The sequence below is a fragment of the Giraffa tippelskirchi genome, chromosome 7 (assembly GCF_054371585.1).
Source record: "Giraffa tippelskirchi isolate mGirTip1 chromosome 7, T2T-mGirTip1v1.2.pri, whole genome shotgun sequence".
Classification (NCBI taxonomy): domain Eukaryota; kingdom Metazoa; phylum Chordata; class Mammalia; order Artiodactyla; family Giraffidae; genus Giraffa; species Giraffa tippelskirchi.
In genome coordinates, this window is record NC_137281.1 from 136,560,017 (window position 1) to 136,580,160 (window position 20,144).

A 20,144-nucleotide genomic window follows, 5' to 3' on the forward strand; every position below is an offset into this window, starting at 1 on the left:
TGCAGCTATTCTTGGTTTGTGTCAATCCTCCCCAGTCCTAAAGTCCTGCCTTTGTCCCATTAAGTGGGATCCTGTTACCAGCAGAAAGCTGCTGCTTTCCTGATTAGGTGAGGTAGCATCTGTATAGGGCCTGCAGAGTGCCTAGTACTTAATCAACCCATTAATGGTACAATATGCTTTCTGGGCAAGTTATTTATCTGAATAATAAAACTTCTGTCTCCTTCAGGCAGTAAGCCCCTCTCTTGGGTAAGTCTCTCTGCTGGGAATCTAGGTTCAGGTCTTGACCCCTCTGCCATGATTAGCCCCTCTAATGGCTATTGTCTTTTTCCACTTGGACTGCATTAAAAAAAATACCATAGACTGTAGGTAGGCTTATAAACAACGTAAATTGGTTTCATATAGTTCTGAAGACAGTTCTCACAGTTTAACATTCTGCCCTTGACCCAAAACATGTACTTCTTACAAGTAAAGTTTTTCATTCTTTCCCATAAGCCCTAAAAGTCTTTTCTAAATTAATTTATTTTTAATTGGAGGATAATTGCTTTACAATATTGTGTTGGTTTCTGCCATGTATCAACATGAATCAGCCATAGGTATACATATGTCTGTAGCCCTAGAAGTCTTAACTTGCTCCAGCAAAGTCCAACATCTCATCTAAATATCATCTAAATTAGATATGAGTGAAACTTAAGGTTCAGTTCATTTTGAGGGAAATTCCTCTTGTTTATCTAAAACAGACTGACAGATATTCCACCAGCAAAAAGGGATTTGTTCAGGATCAACACAGAATTGCATTTCAGGATCTGAGACTGTTGAAGTCATGTGCGGTTCCTCACACAGCAATGAAAGGAGAATGCTCACACAGCAATGAAAAGAGAATGCTTTTATAGGGGGGAAAAGGAAGTTGGGCAGGCAGCAGTAAACAGAGTTCATGGCCTTTCATTGGCTTAAGGCCTTGCTGATAAAGGAATCTTTCTTCTTCCTGTTGGGCTCTGCTACCCTATCTGATCTCCTGACTCTGTTTAATTGAGGTCTGTTTAATCACTTTCTTATACACTGCAGCTGTGAACCCATGAAACCAAACAAATTATATGCTTTCAAAATATAGTGGTGAGACAGGTATAGGACAGACATATCCACTCCAAAAGAGAGGAATAGGAAAGAAGAAAGAAGTATTGGGTCCCACCAGATAAGTCCAAAACCTAACAAGGCAAACAAAAGTAAACCTTAAGTCTTAAGAATAATCCTCTCTGGCTTGATATTCTACCTACCAGGCCCACTGTGATGGCATAACCTGCACCCACCCCCCACGCCCGGCTTGGCTGGACAGATTAGCAACTTTCTCTGTAAACAAAAAAAATAAAGTAAGGATAGAGGTTAAATAACTTTCCAAAGATTATATGGCTAAGAAGTGACAGAATTATTGTTTAAGCTCAGCCTGTCTGACTACAAAGTTGTGTTTCAATCGTAATATTGTCTTCCCTGAAGACGTATTTGAAACATGTATTGTAGAAGTAAAAAATGGCTAGCTCTATACCTCTTTCTCAAGTGTAAAGATTTGCTCACAAGAATATCTTGAAATTAATAAAACAACTAATTTAAGAAATGTATAAATGTCCAGGGTTTTACTATTAGATTGAGAATCTTATATCTAGCATGGTATCTTTGTATATTTGCTGAAATAATTTATCATTTTGTATGGGAGATATAGAAGTACACTTGTGTTTAATCATTTTTCTCTAATGCTTTTTTTTAACCTGTCTGGAAAAAGCAAATTGTAGTACCAGCTGTTAATGTAACTCTCAGTTAATTTTGTGATGACTTAGGTCCGGTCTTGAGAAACAATCCATTTCTGTCATATGTATTTTCATGGTACTTTGCACCAGTGACTGAAGTGTGATACCACTGAGAACTTTTATCCTTCAGAACCATAGAAACCTGGATATTTATCTAGGATATGGTGCCGAATTTCCACTCTCTTTAATGAAAGGCAGAAGTGCAAAAGTAAGACTAGAAGGCTAGACTGTCAGGGGACTGTTAAAGTTTGGGAAATGTCAGGGGGTATCTGGTTTCCTTTATTTACTCCTTCCATTCATTGTAGGACAAAACCTGCAGCTCCTGTTAATACTAGAGGTGTCCTCTCCTGCTCTTGCTTTCTCATCACCCACCAGTAGCTTGTGTCAGTGTTAACAACAAAGCTCTTTGAACGTAATAAAGAACAGGATACATACATATATATGTATATGCATATATATGTATTTTTTTAATTTAATTGAACAAGTGTCCTGAATGGGAAGGAAAAAAACACCAGAGTCTACATCTCTCCTTTGCCAAAGTATTAGTCAACTTCAGGTCAGGAGACAGAGACTGCCCAGTTTTGTTTTGGTTTTTTTTTCATTTAAAACATTTAAGTAAATTTCATTTTTTAAATTGAGCTTTTAATTTGAGATAATTATAGATTCACATACAGTTATAAGACATAATACAGAGAGATCCTGTGTACTCTTTACTCAAGTTTCCCCAGTGGTAATGTCTGGTATAACTATAGTACAATATTGCAGTCAGGTTGCAGACAATGATACAATCAAGAGAAAGAACACTTCCATCACCACATGATACCTGGTGTGGTCATCTTATAGCCCTACCATTTCCCTCTTGCTCCCACCTCCTCACAACCACTAATATGTTCTTCATTTCTGAAATTTTGTCTTTGCAAAAAAAATGTTATATAAATGAAATCATATAGTGCATAACCTTTGAGTGAAAGTTGCTCAGTCATGTCTGACTCTTTGCGACCGCATGGACTATATAGTGCATGGCATTCTCCGGCCAGAATACTGGAGTGGGTAGCTTTTCCCTTCTCCAGGGTATCTTCCCAACCCAGGGATTGAACCCAGGTCTCCCACATTATAGGCAGATTCTTTACCAGGTGAGCCACAAGGGAAGCCCAAGACTACTGGAGTGGGTAGCCTTTTCCTTCTCCAGGGGATCTTCCCAACCCAGGGATCGAACCCAGGTCTCCTGCATTGCTGGCGGATTCTTTACCAGCTGAGCCACAAGGGAAGCCTAAAGTATAACCTTTAGGGATTGGTTATTTTCATTCAGCATAATTTTTTGGAGATTCATCCAGGCTCTTCCATGCATTGATAGTTTGTTCTGTTTTCTTGCTGGGTAGGATTCCATGGTATGAATGTACCACAGCTGGTTTAATGGTCATCTGGACATCTGGATTGTTTCTAGTTTGGGGCTGTTATAAATGAAGCTGCTATAAATATTGGTATAGGATGTGTGTGTGTGTGTGTGTGTGTGTGTTGTCTTTTTATTTGTCAGGGATAAATGCCCTGGCGTATAGTTGCTGGGTTGTATGTTAACTTTTCAAACTGTTTTCCAGAGTGGCTGTACCATTTTACATTCCCACCAGCAATGTTTGAGGGATCCAGTTTTGCACATCTTTACCAGCATTAGATGTCTTTTTGTTTTAGTCATTCTGACACACATGGAGTGGTATCGCTCTGTGGTTTTCAATGGCATTTTCCTGATCTCTAGTGGTATCAATCAGCTTTTCTTGTGCTTATTTGCCATCTGAATGTCATCTTTGCAGAAATCTCTTTTCATACCTTTTGCTCATTTTCTAATTAGATTGGGTTTTGTTTTTTTTTACTGTCAAGTTTTGAGAGTTTTTAATATATATATACACACATATATATATATTCTACACACTGGTCATTTGTCAGATATATGGTTTGCAAATATTTTCTCCCAAACTGCAGCTTGCCTTTTCATCTCCCTAACAGGGTCTTTGCAGACAAAAGATTAAAATTTTGGTAAAGGTTGGTTTATCAGTTTTTCCTTTCACAGATTGTACTTTTGGTGTCAAAGTCTGAGAATTGTTTGTCTAGCATAAGATCCTGAAGATTTTCTCTTATTTCTTTTTCTAGAAGTTTTATGATGTTATGGTTGACATTTAAGTTCATCATCCATTTTGAATCAGTTTTTGTATAAGGTGTGAAACTTGGGTCAATGTTCATGTTTTTATTCGTAAATGTCCAGTTGCTCTGGCACCATATGTTGGAAAGATTCCCATTTCTCCCTTAAATTGCCTTTTCATCTTTATGAGAAATCAGTTGAGTTATTGTTGGGTTCACTTTGATCTATTGATCTGTGTGTCTGTCCCTCTGCCAGTTGATATAATCTTTATTACTGTATGTATATGATAAGTTTTAAAATCAAGTAAACTTGCCACTTTTTTCTTCTTTTTTCAAATGTCTTAGCTATTATAGTTCCCTTATTATTCCATATAGGTTTTAGAATAATCCTGTCTATATCTACAAAAAATGCTGCTAGTATTTGATAATAATTGTATTAAATCTGTCCATCAGTTTCAGGAAAATTGGTATTTTCACTATGTTGTCTTTTGATCCATGAACTTAGTATGTGTCTGCATTTATCTCGACCTTCTTTGATTTCTTTAATTGGCATTTTATAGTTTTCAGCATATAATCACTGTATATGTTTGTTAGATTTACACCTATTTTATTTTTGAGTAATTTTGGATGATATTATATTAAAAATGTTAGTGTCCATGATGTATTCATTGTTAGTATAAAGAAGCACAGTAGATTTAAATTTTTTTCAGATTCTTTTCCATTATAGGTTATTGTAAGATGTTGAATATAGTTTCCTGTGCTGTACAGTAGGACCTTGTTGGTTAGCAATTGGTTATGCTGTATAGTAGTGTGTATCTGCTAATCCCTGACTCCTATTTTATCCCTCCCTGTTCCCCTTCCCCTTTGGTAACCCTAAGTTTGTTCTCTATGTCTGTGAGTCTGTTTCTGTCTTGTACATAAGTTCATTTGTATCATTTTTTTAGATTCCACATACAAGTAATATCCTATGAGATTTGTCTTTTTCTGTTTGCCTTACTTCACTTATATGATAATTTCTAGGTCCATCTTGTTGCTGCAAATGGCATTATTTCATTTTTTATGGCTGAGTAATATTCCATTGTATATAGGTACCACATCTTCTTAATCCATTCTTCTGTTGATGGACGTTTAGGCTGCTTCTATGTCTTGGCTATTGTAAATAGTGCTGCAATGAACATTGGGATGCATGTATCCTTTTGAATTCAAGTTTTCTCTGAATATTGTATGTTATCTTTTCCCCTGAGTTTTGGATTTTTTTTCCCTTTTTTCTTTTTTAAATTATGAAAGTATGATAACACATTTACAGACTTGGAAACTACAAAACAGAATTACATACAGTTTCACTATATATTACAACTGAGAAATGCAATCTATTTTTATATGTTTATCTCGTATCCTGTGACCTTCCTGAACCAACATATCAGTCCTAGGGTTGTTTTTGTAGGTTCCTTGGGTTCTCTGACATAGATAATAATGTTGTCCACAAATAAAGACAATTTCATGGCCCCCGAGATAGAGGCTTCCTTGTTACTGGTTGAGGGTGGGCGTTCTCACTTTCCACAAGATCTCCACTGCTACCTCCCTGGATCCTCCTTACAGCTCCCTATGTAGCCATCTCTGACATCATGAATGTGTGTATGTATGTCACTGCCCAGCAGGAATGAAAGTCTGAGCTCTACTTGGCCTTCTTTTTCCTGGCTGGGGGAGAGTGGGGCTCCTGTTACTACCTGGAGATGGTGGTGATCTAGGCTCTACACTTGACCTATGCTGGTACAGGAGGGGGTTGGGCCACGTGTTTTCTAAGATATTTTACTCCAGCAGGTATTTCTAAAAGTTTTCTGTTTTACTGTGTTGTCCTATTCCTGGTTCTTTGGCTGATGAGAAAAGACTTTTCTTGGTCTGTACATGTGGATATTGCCAGGTTCTGACTTCTCCAACACACACTCTGGGATGTACAAGGGAAAAGGAAAATTCAGGGAACTCGTCACCAGGCTGGCTTCAAGAGCTGATACCCCCAGCCATTCTCCCTCCTTGATCTCCCCACTTTTTAGTTTTCTTGAGTCTGTTTTGTATGTGATATCCAGGGTTTTTAGTTGTACTTAATGGGAATAAGGAAAATTATGTTCACTGCATATTCCCAGAAATGGAAGTCTCATCCCCCATGGGGATATAATTTTTAGTTTTTTATTTATGAGAAATCACTATTTTCAAGTTTTATATAATCATTAAAAATGCTTGTGTAAGATTAGTAAATTGAGTGGAAACATTAGCATTGCATCACTCAACACTCAAATTTTATTTTGTAGTTTAAAATTGTTGGCCTTTTGATAGTGTTTTACCTTCTATGTTAGAAATGATGTGGGAGTTAAAATCATGAAAGATTAAACTAGAAGTCATATTATTGATGTTTTAGAACTTTGTCTGTTTTAATCAGATGAGCACTTAGGTTCTTGAATAGAGGTGCCTTTTTTGGTAGAATATTATTTCACTAGAAACATAGTTTTAGACTATTATAAATATTTCATCATGCAGAGTGGAACAAGGAATTTGGGTGTAGGATTATTATTAAACCAGAAGTTTACGATTCTAATAATTTTTCATTGAGAAAGTGGAGCAATAAGTCTTACCAGTTTGTGTCAGTATATCAAAACATGTTTCATATCACTTTTACAGATTGAAGTTGTTAAAGAAGAATTTAATGAACACTTAGAAGTTGTAGACAAGATTAACCAGATCTGCAAAAATCTGCAATTTCATCTAAATAAAATGAGAACCTTTGAAGAGCCTCCTTTTGAGAAAGAAGCTAATATTATTGTGGATAGATGGCTTGATGTAAGTGATAATTTGATTGCCTAGAAATTCTGCTTTATAATGATTAAATTGATCTTTTCTTTTGCATCTTTAATGTTTTTATCTAATTGCAAAATTCAAAAGTGCTTATTATAAAAAAATGTTCAAATAATATAAAATTTATGACTTCGGATTTAACTTTACCCCAGAGTTAGGTACTACAAAGAAATAGGTCCATACTCTTTTAGATCTACAAGTACATACTCAACTTATTTAAAATAAACTAGTTAATATATTACTTATCCATGCAGGTTATTGATGTTCAGCTTTATATTTATTTACTAATTTTTGGTTGATTAGTAATGATATTTTATGAATTACAAATTAAGAATTTGTATATTTTGAGCTGGATTTTTGAAAGCTTCTTTTATTATTGTGGTTTAGAAATGAGGAAGACTATTTCTTCCAGTTGCTTATAAACTGCAGCAAATCAGCTAAGTTATTTTTGTAGAAGAATGAACTACATGGTATATTAAAGCAAAATTTTTGTTGATGAATAAAGCAAATAATTTAGCAAGTAAAGGTGATCTAAAATTTTATCTTAAAGTTGTGTTTGACTAAAAAGTGATTCTTATACTTTTCACCATTCAATGTATTATTTTTATTTTTAAATTATGGTAGATAAATGAGAAGACAGAGGACTACTATGAAAACCTTGGTCGAGCTCTAGCTTTATGGGACAAACTTTTTTACTTAAAAAATGGAATTGATGAGTGGACTGAAAAAGTCCTTCAAAAATTGGAATTACATCAACTGACTGAAGAGGAAAGAGAAAAACTGAAGGTAATTGAACAGAAATAGAACATATGTCCTTTTTACAGACCATTGGCATTTTACTATCAAATATGCTTTCTTGAAGGGGGATAGAGAAATCACAAAGAAATCCTTTATTTCTTTCATTATTCCTCGAGGGAGACCTGAATTCCATTGTCTTCTTTGTGGTAATCCAGGAAGATGTTAGCAGGTATAAATGTGGGTTCATAGACAACCTGGAGGTTCATAGATAGAAGTGACCTTGGGGGTGGGCCAAGTGTGTGGCAGCTTGAAGCAGGATCTTAGTTCTCTGACTGGGAATGAACCTGTGCTATAGTAGTGAGAGTGCTGTATCTTAACTACTAGACCACCAGCAACTAGTGACTAGAAGCTAGGCCTTGGCTCTTGTGTTTTTTGAAAAAGAATTTCAACAAGGAGATATAAAATAGTGAAACAGGTAGCTTTCTCTTTATTAAGAGAAAAGTCTATGTGGATAGGCCCATGGGTGGGCTCAGAGGAAGAGAGGAAGAGAGTCATGCAGTTATATGTGGTTCAGTGTAATATAAAAATGTATGTATGCATGCATAATGACTTTACAATATACCAAGTCTGATGCTTCAAATCTTTTTTTTCTAATTTTGATCACTTTATTCACTTTTAAGTTCACATATCCATTTTTATACTTTTGGAAAAGACTTTCCAAACGTGTTATTGACAGAGTGTTTCACTCAGTTGTAACATATGCCTGACTCATGAAGACACTTAGTTTTGTAACTCTCAGGGCTCTGTCAAAAATCAAGTGATTAGGGAAAATTCAAAGCTCTCTTAGTTGCTAAATATTTTCGGTAGCAATCATGGGTACCAGAAAATAAGGTATAAAATAAAAATATATTTTCTATTAACATTGTGTGTTTTAGGAAGAGTTACAAGCCCATGAACAAAAACTTTCAGAATTTTCTAAAAGAGTGGCTAAAATACAGTTCCTGCTTCAAAGCAGTGAAATACCTCTTGAATTACAGGTAAGAGAATTTTTGTTTAAAAGTTGCAATTAAAAATGCTCTCTATCCTCTATTTATAAACCAGAATTCTAAAACTTAAACCTAAAATAAAAACAGGGTCATTATTTGATTGACCTTTATTCATGTCCAACCAAATTTTTAACAGTCAGCATAATTTATTATATTTGTTCCAATTTAGAATGAGTAATTTTTTGCATTGTTTTATTCTCAATTCACTTATTTCACGGACCTCTTGTGTGGAAGGGGAGATGTTACTGTGCTCCCATGTAAAGTAAAAAGGGTTTCCTCATAAGTGTCTTGGGCATAGGATGGAGTAATATGGCCTAATAATTCCAGGCTTATTAGTTGCTAAACTGAGAAACAGAGATTGCCCCAACTGTGATTTTCTGTTGTATGGAGAGATTTGTTAGACTTTTACTTAAGTCAAAATGCAAAAGTGCCTGAACATGAGCTCTGGAGTCAAACTTTCTGGGAGAAGGCCTTGCTCTGCCACCTGCCAACTTTGTGGTCTTGGGCAAGTTGCTTATCCTTCTCAAGCCTGAATTTTGTATATAAAATACTTACCATGATTCTGTGTACATAATAAACAGTAAATGCTGTCTATTTACTTTTTTTTATATATGTTTTAATATTATTTTCCAATGAGCACCATGAGATAGTATCTCAACTGTTACGCTCAATAAAACTTGTTTCAAGGGGAAGAATTCAGTTAGTCTCTTAGAAAAAAATCAGAATGTCAATTTCAGTTTTTCATGTTACTCTTTTTCTTTAAAAGCAATATTTAAATTGTTGTATCATCATGTAGAACAAGGAAAAATCAGAAAAAGAGAGGTGATTTCACATTGAATTGAACAAAGTTTCAACTCATTCTTCAGCAATGCAGTTATCTTAAAATCTAGTTAAATCAAATCCATGACAGTACTTCATATGTTTCATAATTTCAGGTCATGGAGTCCTCTATTTTGAACAAGATAGAACATGTGAAAATGCGTTTAACAGGAGGATCCAACTGTGGTGCAATCGGTGGCAGCACAGCTGAGCTAAGGGAGGATCTCGACCAGGCCAAGACCCAGATTGGAATGACTGAATCTCTCTTAAATGCCTTGTCTCCTTCCGACAGCTTGGAGATCTTTACTAAACTAGAGGTGCTTCCTAGCTACTTCTCTTCTGTGGTTCAGATTTATTTTCACACTTATTTCTGGTGGTCTTATCCTTTTGAAATTAATGCAAATAATTACTTTAAAAAATGAAAGCCTAGGGGAGAAAAGTCAGAAAAACAATTTGTATATGTTTCACCTTTTAATTGGAGAAGGAAATGGCAACCCTCTCCAGTATTCTTGCCTGAAGAATATCATGGACAGAGAACCCTGGTGGGCTACAGTCCATATTCAATATCAAATAATTATTGCCCACAAAGGAATTAAAAGGTAAGTGAGTTAGTGAAAGTTGCTGAGTTGTGTCTGACTGTCCGATCCCATGGACTGTAGTTCACCAGGGTCCTCTGTCCATTGAATTCTTCAGGCAAGAATACTGGAGTGGGTTGTCATTTCCTTCTCTAGTTAAAAGGTGAAACTGTAAAAATACATTTATTGGGGCTTCCCTGGTGGCTCAGACGGTAAAGAATCTGACCGCAATGTGGGAGACCTGGGTTCGATCCCTGGGTTGGGAAGATCCCCTGGAGAAGGGAATGTCTTCCTGTCTGGAGAATCCCATGGACAGAGGAGCCTGGCAGGCTATTGTTCGTGGGGTCACGAAAGTCGGACTCGACTGAGTGACTAAGCACATATATTTATTATCTAAGAGAAAGCAGGTCCACCCAGTAAAAAATTATCTAGGTTTTAGTAGAAACAATGGATACCTAATATTCTGTGTGTAAATTGAGCCCATTTTAAGTATTGTTTGTATGTTTGTTTATATATTTAGGAGATTCAACAACAAATTCTACAGCAGAAGCACAGTATGATATTACTTGAGAATCAAATAGGTTGTCTGACTCCTGAACTCTCTGAATTAAAAAAACAGTATGAAAGTGTCAGTGATTTATTTAATACCAAAAAAAGTGTTTTGCAAGATCACTTTTCTAAGTTACTGAATGGTGAGTGCAATGCTTCCTTACTTTGTTTCTGGGAATATTGAAAAGTGAATAGGTACTGTGAACACGAGGGCTAATTAATCTAAGCTTCACTTAGTGATGATGGTTGCACAGAGTCTATTTAAGGAAATAATATTCAGATAAATCTTTTGGGAGCACTCACTCACTGATGAATGCCTATTGTAAATGACATGTCTTTTGTGTAAGTCCCAGATCTTTATTTCATAAAGAAGAGGCACCTGGGTCCTAGTGTTTGACCTGCTCGCTTGGTCAGAGTCTGGGAACATGCCTGGGCGCAGGCTGCTCTTGTGGGTTTCTGTGGGCATCTTGTATGATTGGAAAGGAGGTTTGGTATAGAAAATATACCACAACTATTGTGTAGGTTCTTTTAACCCTCAAAATTAGGTTTTAGTTTATTATCATTTTACAGTGACTTGTACCTATGGCATGGGGAGCAAGTTTTCAGAATCTCTTAATTTAACAAGGTAGGTGAAGTCATCTTTGAATAAATACAGCTTCCTTTGTTTTTTCCTACAGATCAGTGCAAGAACTTTAATGACTGGTTTGGCAGCATTAAAATGAACCTTAAGGAGTGTTTTGAACCATCAGAAACAAAAAAGAGTGTGGAACAAAAACTACAAAAACTTTCTGTAAGAAGACATATATAAATTTTATTCAAAATGTACCAAAATTAAAATACTGGAGGCAGAACTTTATATAAGTAGATAGGATAATAGTTATTTTGACTTAGTAGTTTCCCTACATAAAGGTAATATTTACAAAAAAATCTGACCTTTACTCAAATATTTTGACACTCTATGTTTACTGGGTAAAGTTGCAAGTGACTTAAACAGAAAATAGTTCTCACAACTTTTCTGAGATGCTGTTTAACTTTAATGTTTGCTGGTGAGTTCAGTTGTGTTAAAATCATATTTGATAAAAAAAAGAAAGGCTTTACCTAATTTGGCTCCACTTAATTTCCTGTAAGAGATTGCTTGACTTTTTATAGAATCTTTTCTGAGACATATTTTTTCTAAAAATTGTAATTGAACTTTAATACACTGCTGATGGGAGTGAAGTAGAAGGTAGCCTGAGATAAGACCCGTTAATAGGGCATTTAAAATGTGTATGTCACCCTCAATTCTTGATCACTTTATGGTAAATTATCAAGTATTTTAGGTGATAAGTTATGCTCTCCAGCTTATTGATGGCATTAAATGTTCCCAGTATATTCCTTGCTTTGATAACCATTCTTTATTGACAGAATCATTTTTCTTCTCTTTTTTTCATTTGGAGTTCCAACTTTTTTCTTTTCTTTAAATTTGCTCATTCCATGGGTCTCAGCAATTGATACTCAAACCTTGAAACCCAGACATTGAAATAAAATCCTGATTTTGACAACGTTGAGTAGAGAATAGGCTGTCTGGTTTTACATATTGATTGCCAGAAAGGCGCAAATATTTAGGAGAAATTGAATAGAATGTGGCTTTCCCAGTCTCACTCCCGCTGACCCACACGGTGGCATCATTTTGCTTGATATGATTCCCGGAAAGTCAGATGCAAATGCCAATGTACACACACAGTCTAGTACTAATATAAATCATCTTTTGATCATTTGCCATTGGAGTTAGCCGTATCTCCATTGCTCTTCTTTTACAGAGGAAGTTATGAAGATGGCTTGTCTGTGTACTGTCTTGGAGAAGTATCACTGGGGTGACAGGGACCACACTGAGGCTTGCCTGTAGAATATAATTGATTTTTTGTCTTTCTTAAGGATTTTTTGACTCTTGAAGGAAGAGGCAGTGAAATACAGCAAGTGGGAACTATACTGAATCATGTGAAAAAACATCTGCCCAAAGCACCTGTTAAGAAGCTTAACAGTTGGATCGTAAGTCAAGAAGTTGAATTAGAAAAAATGGAGTCCATATGCCAGGCACGAGCAAAGGAGCTTGATGAGTGCTTGCAGCAGCTACTGAGGTAGGAAATAAAGGTGATCTTTCATAGTAAGTTTACTAATCATCTCTTCATATGTACTCTGCCTCAGTACAGCTAGCAGTGGGATATATATACACATGAATTTCAAAAAATAAAATATGTACTTTCAAACCCATATTTGACACCAGGAATACAGAGGTTTGGAGAATTCTTCAAATTATGGCAAAGGTTCAGGGGAGAGTCCAAAAATATTTTGTTTCTTATTCTTTATGATATATCTCATGCTCATGCTCATCGCTAAGTCATGTTTGACTCTTTGTGACCCCTGGGACTATAGCCCGCCAGGCTCATCTGTCCATGGAATTCTCCAGGCATGAATACTGGAGTGTGTTACCATTTCCTCCTCTAGGGGATCTTCTCGCCCCAGGGATCAAATCCAAGTCTCCTGCATTGGCAGGTGGATTCTTTACCACTCAGCCACCTGGGAAGCTTATGATACATATTTATGGCTTATTAGAATTCCACTATAATACATGCTATTATTATTCAGATTTTAATGTTATAATTTTATTTCTAAATTTGTTATTTGTAACATTATTTTCTAAATAATGTTACAGAGTTTTTTATAAAGAATAATAAAAAAATGTAAAAAACCTGGTTGGCTTACAAGATTTTTGCCAACCTTTTCTTCAGATAGACACTTTTTGCTGATTTCACATTTTAACATGTATGATGTTGTTTTAGACTCCAGAATGACCACAGAAACCTGAGTAAGTGGTTGACTAATCAAGAAGAAATATGGAAAGAAATGGAAGGAACACGAGAGAAAACTGAGCTATTTTGCCAAGCTCTAGCTAGAAAGAGGTATGGCTGATCTTGTGTAAAATGCATTTCTTGGGGATATGGTTTCTGAAGGTGTGTCGTGGCTCTTATAATCTTCCAATGATATTTGGAATTTACAGGGAACAATTCGAATCAATGGCCCAGTTGAACAACTCTGTGAAGCAATATGGGATTACTGAGGAAGAAGAAATAGTAACGGAATCAACACGTTTGATTGATAGATACCAGACATTATTGAGACAAATATGTGAAATTGATGAAGAAGATAACTTACCTCCTGCTGAGGACCAGAGTTTTAGTGATCTTGCACATGATGTAGTTCATTGGATAACAGGGATTAAAGAGTCCCTTATGGTTTTGAATTCATCTGAAGGCAAAATGCCACTTGAGGAAAGAATCCATAAAATAAAGGTATAATGGTGGAAACTAAATGTCAGAGGTCAGGATGAACTCCAATTTTAAAAAGATTTAGAGGAAAATTGCAAAGATTCATTTGTTAGTGGAAAATAGGATCACTGTGGATTGGGTGAGAAATTCAGATGACTGAGCTTACAAAAGGGAAGGGCTGTGATGGATCTGAAATTATTTTAATGCATATAGAAAGGAAAGACATATTCTCTCTTTGTGAGAGCAGTGCCCAGTTATTATCCATCTTCACTGAGTACAGATATGAAATAAAGGGTATAAATTAGAACTGCAGCAGGTAGGAGTTTGTTAGGATGTTAAAAGAATAGATGTCAGTACATCAGAGGCACCGGCAATGTCAAAGTCAGGGCTGGAGAGGAGCTCATTTCCAGAGTAGATATGTACAGTTCCTAAAGGGTATTAGATCCTGAGTGGGTTGAGTGTTTCCTGGTTTATCAGATACTAACTGTGGAGGAAGATAGTGGTCAACTTTCAAGAGTTAGTTTGACATACAGAAGTAATCAGAATTGTTTTGGGTCACATCTGAAAGGTTTTCCAGAAAAAGTGAATCTGAAGTAGTGTTTCCAAGAAGAGAGGAACCTGATTGTTTTGGGCAAAAGAGGAAAATCAAAGTACAGGGAATGAGAATTAATTATGCTGTGCTGGAGAAACAGGAGTTGGCCTGTGACACTGTGCATTTTCCTATAGGAAGCCGGAAACTCACTCTTAGGTGTATAAAGACGTCTTGTTCAGGTTGTTACCCAAACTCTTTATTTATAAATAATGGTGCCGGTTGGAAGGAGGATTTGCCAGGGATTTTTTTGTACATAATTTCCTTGAGTGCAATTGAGAATCAAGAGGAGAGTAGGTAATGTGACAGATGTTTGCTGAGAAGCAGTTCTATACAATATGAAGGATATCTTTGTACTTGGGGCATGTGTAAAAGTGAAAGGGAAGGAAATTTTGAAATCTACTCTGCAGTTAGAATCTCTGAATGATGTTTATAAGTAGAAAGATATCATATGTAATCCCCAAGTAGTATGAATGAGATTTTAAGATCATTTTTATTTAATTTAGGAAATCATTTTACTAAAACCTGAAGGGGATGCTAAAATACAGACCATCATGAGTCAGGCTGAGAGCAGCAAGGCTCCAGTGGTTCCAAAGACCCTCACTGATATCAAGAACCAGTGGGACAACACACTCCATTTGGCCAACACATATCTAAGGTAAAGGGCATGCCTTCACCATTTTCATGATTTATCATTGCACAGTGAAGTCATAACAAGTATGTTTTGTCTACCTTCTGGATGTAGATATAATATATCTGTTGGAGAGAAAGCAATGTCAGGGACAACTACAGTGCTGAGGCAGAAACAGAGACTAGTTCTCTGGATCAGATATGAAATATACTGTCAATTCCCTGTTTACTTTGGCTGGTGCATCAACCCATCATTGGTAACAAATTAACATTGTCTATCATTCCACCTTTATTTTATTTTATTTTATGTTATGTTTTTCATTCCACCTTTAATAACCTCCTTCTGTACCAAACCTCCTGCCCCCAGACAACCTCAGTGTTTATACTACTATAGGATAATTTATGCTTTTAAATATATATGCTAAGAGATTCTTAAATATGTAAACATTTATAAATGTCTGAATTAAGTGGACATAATTCTGGTGGAAATTCTTAACTCCTTTCACATCAAATCAAATCATGATATATTTAATATTCGGTGGAAATGTAAATTTCATATTTTTATAAGGAAGCAGTCAGATCAAAATTAAAGTCAAGCTGTAGGAAACATAAGCTACTTAGTTGGCCAGTATACTGCATGCTTATTTGTTTTACTTAAGTGAAAAAGAAAAACATAGAATAATTATATTTAAACATAATAAAAACTGGAGTGGTTTGAAATCTAAATTATTAAACATTTGTCCTCAGGTCAAATTATATAATGAAAACAATACTTTTTTAAAGTCATACTACAGCTAACTTTTATCTTGATTTCTGAGTTAAACTTTAGGGCCATTTAGAATGTTACTGTGCCAAAGAAGTCTCTGGAAATAATGTACAGTAGTGTTATTTTAATGCTTTTTATAATAATGCATGTTGTATTATATGATGCAAAATGCTGTTTTGTTTTGCTGTGTCATTTCATTTATAAACTATTTTGTAAAATTTAGCCATCAGGAAAAGCTTCTACTAGAAGGCGAGAAGTATTTGCAAAGTAAGGAGGATCTGAGATTAATGCTCACAGAACTAAAAAAGAAACAAGAAGTGGGCTTTGCTCTGCAACCTGGTTTGCAGGAGAAGAAAGCTCAATTAAAAATTTACAAGAAGTTCCTCCAGAAAGCCCAGGATTTGACATTCTTACTAGAGGAGTTAAAATCTCAAGGAAATTACCTCTTAGAGTGCACTAAAAATCCCAACTTTAGTGAAGAGCCGTGGCTGGAAATCAAGCATCTTCATGAGAGTCTTCTTCAACAACTACAGGTGAAATGCTCAAAACAAAACTTTAAGTGATTGTCCTCAGTATGCTTAATTATGTACTATTTGTGTATGGGATCATTTTTTGGTTATTTTGGAAAATCTAAAGCTTTTAAAAATTTATCATTTTTAGATACAAATACTAGCTCCACAAAATGGAGGAATCAATTTGGTCAGTTTTGCTAGAGAAATCTAGTGTGTAATTATCAAATTATTATTTGATAATAGTGTTATCTCCTCTCATCAAAGTTCTCCTCTTCAGGGATTGGAAGGTTTAAGATTTTCTTTTTCGAGGCCCTCAACATTGAGAATGTGAAGTCCTAATCACTGGACTGCCAGGGAATTCCCTTAGGCATTTTGACGTAGGTGACAGTGTCAAAGTTGTCCATGCAACATCCATCTATCCATCCATCAATCTATCATTGCATTCATCCGTCTATCCATCCACATATCCATCCATCATCTATTGTGATAGTTGTATCCATTATTCTGTATAAACTTTATCAGGTTTCTCCTTTGAGTCTTTCCACATGATCTACAATAAAAGAATTAAGAAGTAAAATGTCATTTTGTCATGAAGCATAGTATTATCTTAAGAGAATTATTTATATTCTTTGCACACTGAAAGTTGGATTCAGTGTAAGGATTACCTGGATTAGAAATCTCACTTATACAGATAGCAGGAGTTGTGCAGAGGTGAAGATTATGCTCACTTGGCTGTAAGTTATTTAGTTGCTACTTTTCTGATCAGGTGTGGTCACCTTATTTTCTTACTCCAGGAAGAGAACTTGAAAGTGGTTTTGCTCTTGAGTTAGGATCACTTTTTCCCAACTTTGGGGTTTGATTCTTAGGAAAGGAATCTGAGGTTAGGTTGATTTCACATAGTCTCATTTCTGAGAAGGATAATTGAGGGAGCTGATTTATTATGGATGTTTGTGATTTGATGATATAATTTGTAGCCATTTCATTTTGTAAACCTCTGACAGGTTATTTTCGGGAGTGAAATGAAAGCAAATAAATGTGGGGTGGGGAACAAATAAATATCTCAACACTAAAAATTTTACTTAAGAACTCTGGATGATTTATGGTCTTATTTCTGTTTCAAGATGAACCCTCATAAAATAAATATTTATGAACAATTTAACTATTTTCTGAGTGAGATAATTCAGAGATCTAACTCATACATTGTCAATGTTTTATTTTTAGGATTCTGTGCAGAAACTAGAAGGTCATGTTCAAGAACACGACTCATACCAGCTTTGCGTCACAGACCTAAACACTGCATTGGACTATATCTCTAAGGAATTTGTCTGTTTTTCTGATAAGCCTGTGGATGAAAACGCAGTTGAGGAAAAACTGCAGAAACTGCAGGTATTAAGCAATATCCAGAAATGATAGGCATTTAAAAAAATCAATATTAATCACAACTTGACAAATCAGTGTCCTTGATCAGAAATTCAAATGCTGAAAGAAAAATAAAAAAAGAAATAGAAATTAAAATGCTGAAAATGCTACTCAGATGACTGTTGGATAAAGTCCTATCCAGTCATAAAAAGTGGGAATGTTCTTTGTTAGTGAGCAAATCCATTTATAATTTGAGTTGGACAGTACTCAGCCCTCTGGACCCTCGGAGATAATTCCACTCATGACCAGTCAGCAGCTGCTGGAGATCTCTGTCTTAGAAAAAGCACAGTGATTCCAGGAGACAACTGGGTGGTCAAATGGTGCACCTAATGCAATAAGGCCAGAGGGGAAATGGTTCAGTTTTGCAGTCTTCATCACGGGTAGATGGGAGTTGTGTAATTTTCACTTTATTTATTTTCATACTCATGGACTACCGTAGAGTTCTCTGCAGATGGAGAGCTTTTAAAATTCCCACCCTCACTTCAACAACCCCTCGCCTTACAAGTAAGCATTGCAGCTCTTTACCCTCATTCTCAAAACACATTCCTTGGAAGCTCACTGTTTGCACAGCCAACAAATGTGGTATCCTCTGGAAGAAAACAGTAAAGCATGTTCTTCACTTTACTTTGCTGCTTTTGCAGTCCTTTGGAGATTGCATGGGGTGAGTCTCAGGAAGCACTAGTGGCTTGAGCTTGGGAATTTCTGATCACTTCTTTTTAGGAACTTGGGAATCAAGCAAGACTCCCCCTTCAGAATAGCTTGACACTGTCAAGCTATTGACAAGGCTATTGACAAGTTATTGACAAGGCTACCTCCCCTCCCCTTTTTTTGGCCCTGTGGCATGCGGGATCTTAGTTTCCAGATCAGGGATTGAACCTGAGTCCCCCTGCAGTGGAAATGCAGAGTCTTAACCACTGGACCACCAGGGAAATCCTACCTCCTTTTTTAACAGTGATAATTTGACAAATGTTGAGGGTCATCATGTCCAAGTCCCTGTTTGGGTGCCTCAGATACTGAGAAAAGTATAAGACATGAGCTACAGCTGGAAGAAATCTCAGAAACTATCAAGTTCAGATTCCTCATTTTATATATGATGAGCTAAATGACAGAGTGGGGGCTACTACTTGGGTCTCCTGACCCCACTAGACTTCCGTACTTGAGTGTCTCATAGTTATTTGTGGTTCAGCATGTCCAGAAAAATAACTCGTCATCTCCTTGCTTTTCTCCATACCCAACTCCCTTCCAGTGAACCTGCTTCTTCTCCTCTGACCCTGGATATCTACACCATCTCTCTAGGCTGCCGGGTCAGAAACCTGGATATCCTTTCTTAGGCTCCCCAGTCTAGACGGACATCAAGAGTTGTCTCTTTCATCTCTGGGTTATCTCTACAGTTGATCCCTCTGCTGTTACCCCCATTACCGCTGCTTGGGGGCAGACCCACACCTCACAGAGGCCTGTGTTTGTTAGACATCTGACTAGGCTCCCTGCCTGCATTGTCACCCTCGCTGGTGCAACTTGTCCATGGCCACCTTGTGTCTATCCAAAATGCAATCTGGAACTCCCTTCTTCCAGCTGAAAATGTTTCAATGACCTGTGCCTGTTTGTTAGCATACGTATTTCCACATTCTATTACAATTGTCTGTTTACTTCTGTGTCTCTCTCACTAGGCTATAGGATTGTAAAGGGACTATATTTTACTCATCTATGTAATTTCAAAACTTACCGTATTACTTGCTATTAGTTGAATGATCGAATGAATACTTATTGTGTAGTCCATTAGAACAGCGAGTAATAAATAGAGCATAGTTCACCTAGTAACTTTAAGGCTTATTCTCTTTCAGCAGTAACATCTGTACCTGCTATAGTTGATCAAATTCCTTTTGAGTCTGGTGGGCTCAAATTAGCCTCATTCGTTTAAGCATTTAGTAAATATTGATTGAGTTTCTGCTATATTTAAGATATTGCATTTGATTGATTTAAGCTTTGCTCTGAATTTTAAATGTTAGCACTAGATTCATACAAGCACATTCTAAATGATTTTATTCTTTTTAGGGCCTTGCACAAAGTAGGCACTTATTGTTTAGTGTTTTGGTTGTGTTTGATTTTAGTATTATTTATATATACTTTAGTATTATTTATATATTATTTAGTATCTTGAACAAAATATATACTCAACAAATATGTGTTGGCCATTTCCTATGTTCTAGGAATTGGTTGTAAACATTTTTTTCATTACTTTTTATAAATGTAATCTTATAAAATCTTCTAGTATCTTATAAAATCTGTTGGGGAAGTTGATCTGGGTCACTACATTAGTTTAAATTTTGCCCAAAGTTTCTTCTTTGTGATATGGGTTGATACGTTTCTTACAAAGCTTCCCACTAGTGAAGCAGAATACTCTATAATTTACAAAAGTCAACTAA

General features: G+C 36.0%; 1 protein-coding gene across 4 annotated transcripts in view; it reads left to right on the forward strand.

Moving 5' to 3' along the window:
* SYNE2 (spectrin repeat containing nuclear envelope protein 2) overlaps positions 1-20,144 on the forward strand; it is a 315,802-nt gene that overhangs the window by 137,312 nt on the left and 158,346 nt on the right. For all 4 annotated transcript variants that reach the window (XM_081509857.1, XM_081509858.1, XM_081509859.1 and 1 more), the window contains exons 33-44: positions 6,600-6,758; positions 7,398-7,559; positions 8,447-8,548; positions 9,493-9,693; positions 10,472-10,643; positions 11,178-11,290; positions 12,415-12,617; positions 13,320-13,439; positions 13,538-13,829; positions 14,901-15,052; positions 16,014-16,323; positions 17,524-17,688. In XM_081509857.1, coding sequence (XP_081365983.1) covers positions 6,600-6,758; positions 7,398-7,559; positions 8,447-8,548; positions 9,493-9,693; positions 10,472-10,643; positions 11,178-11,290; positions 12,415-12,617; positions 13,320-13,439; positions 13,538-13,829; positions 14,901-15,052; positions 16,014-16,323; positions 17,524-17,688 — 2,151 coding nt within the window. The remainder of the gene's footprint in view (positions 1-6,599; positions 6,759-7,397; positions 7,560-8,446; positions 8,549-9,492; positions 9,694-10,471; positions 10,644-11,177; positions 11,291-12,414; positions 12,618-13,319; positions 13,440-13,537; positions 13,830-14,900; positions 15,053-16,013; positions 16,324-17,523; positions 17,689-20,144) is intronic.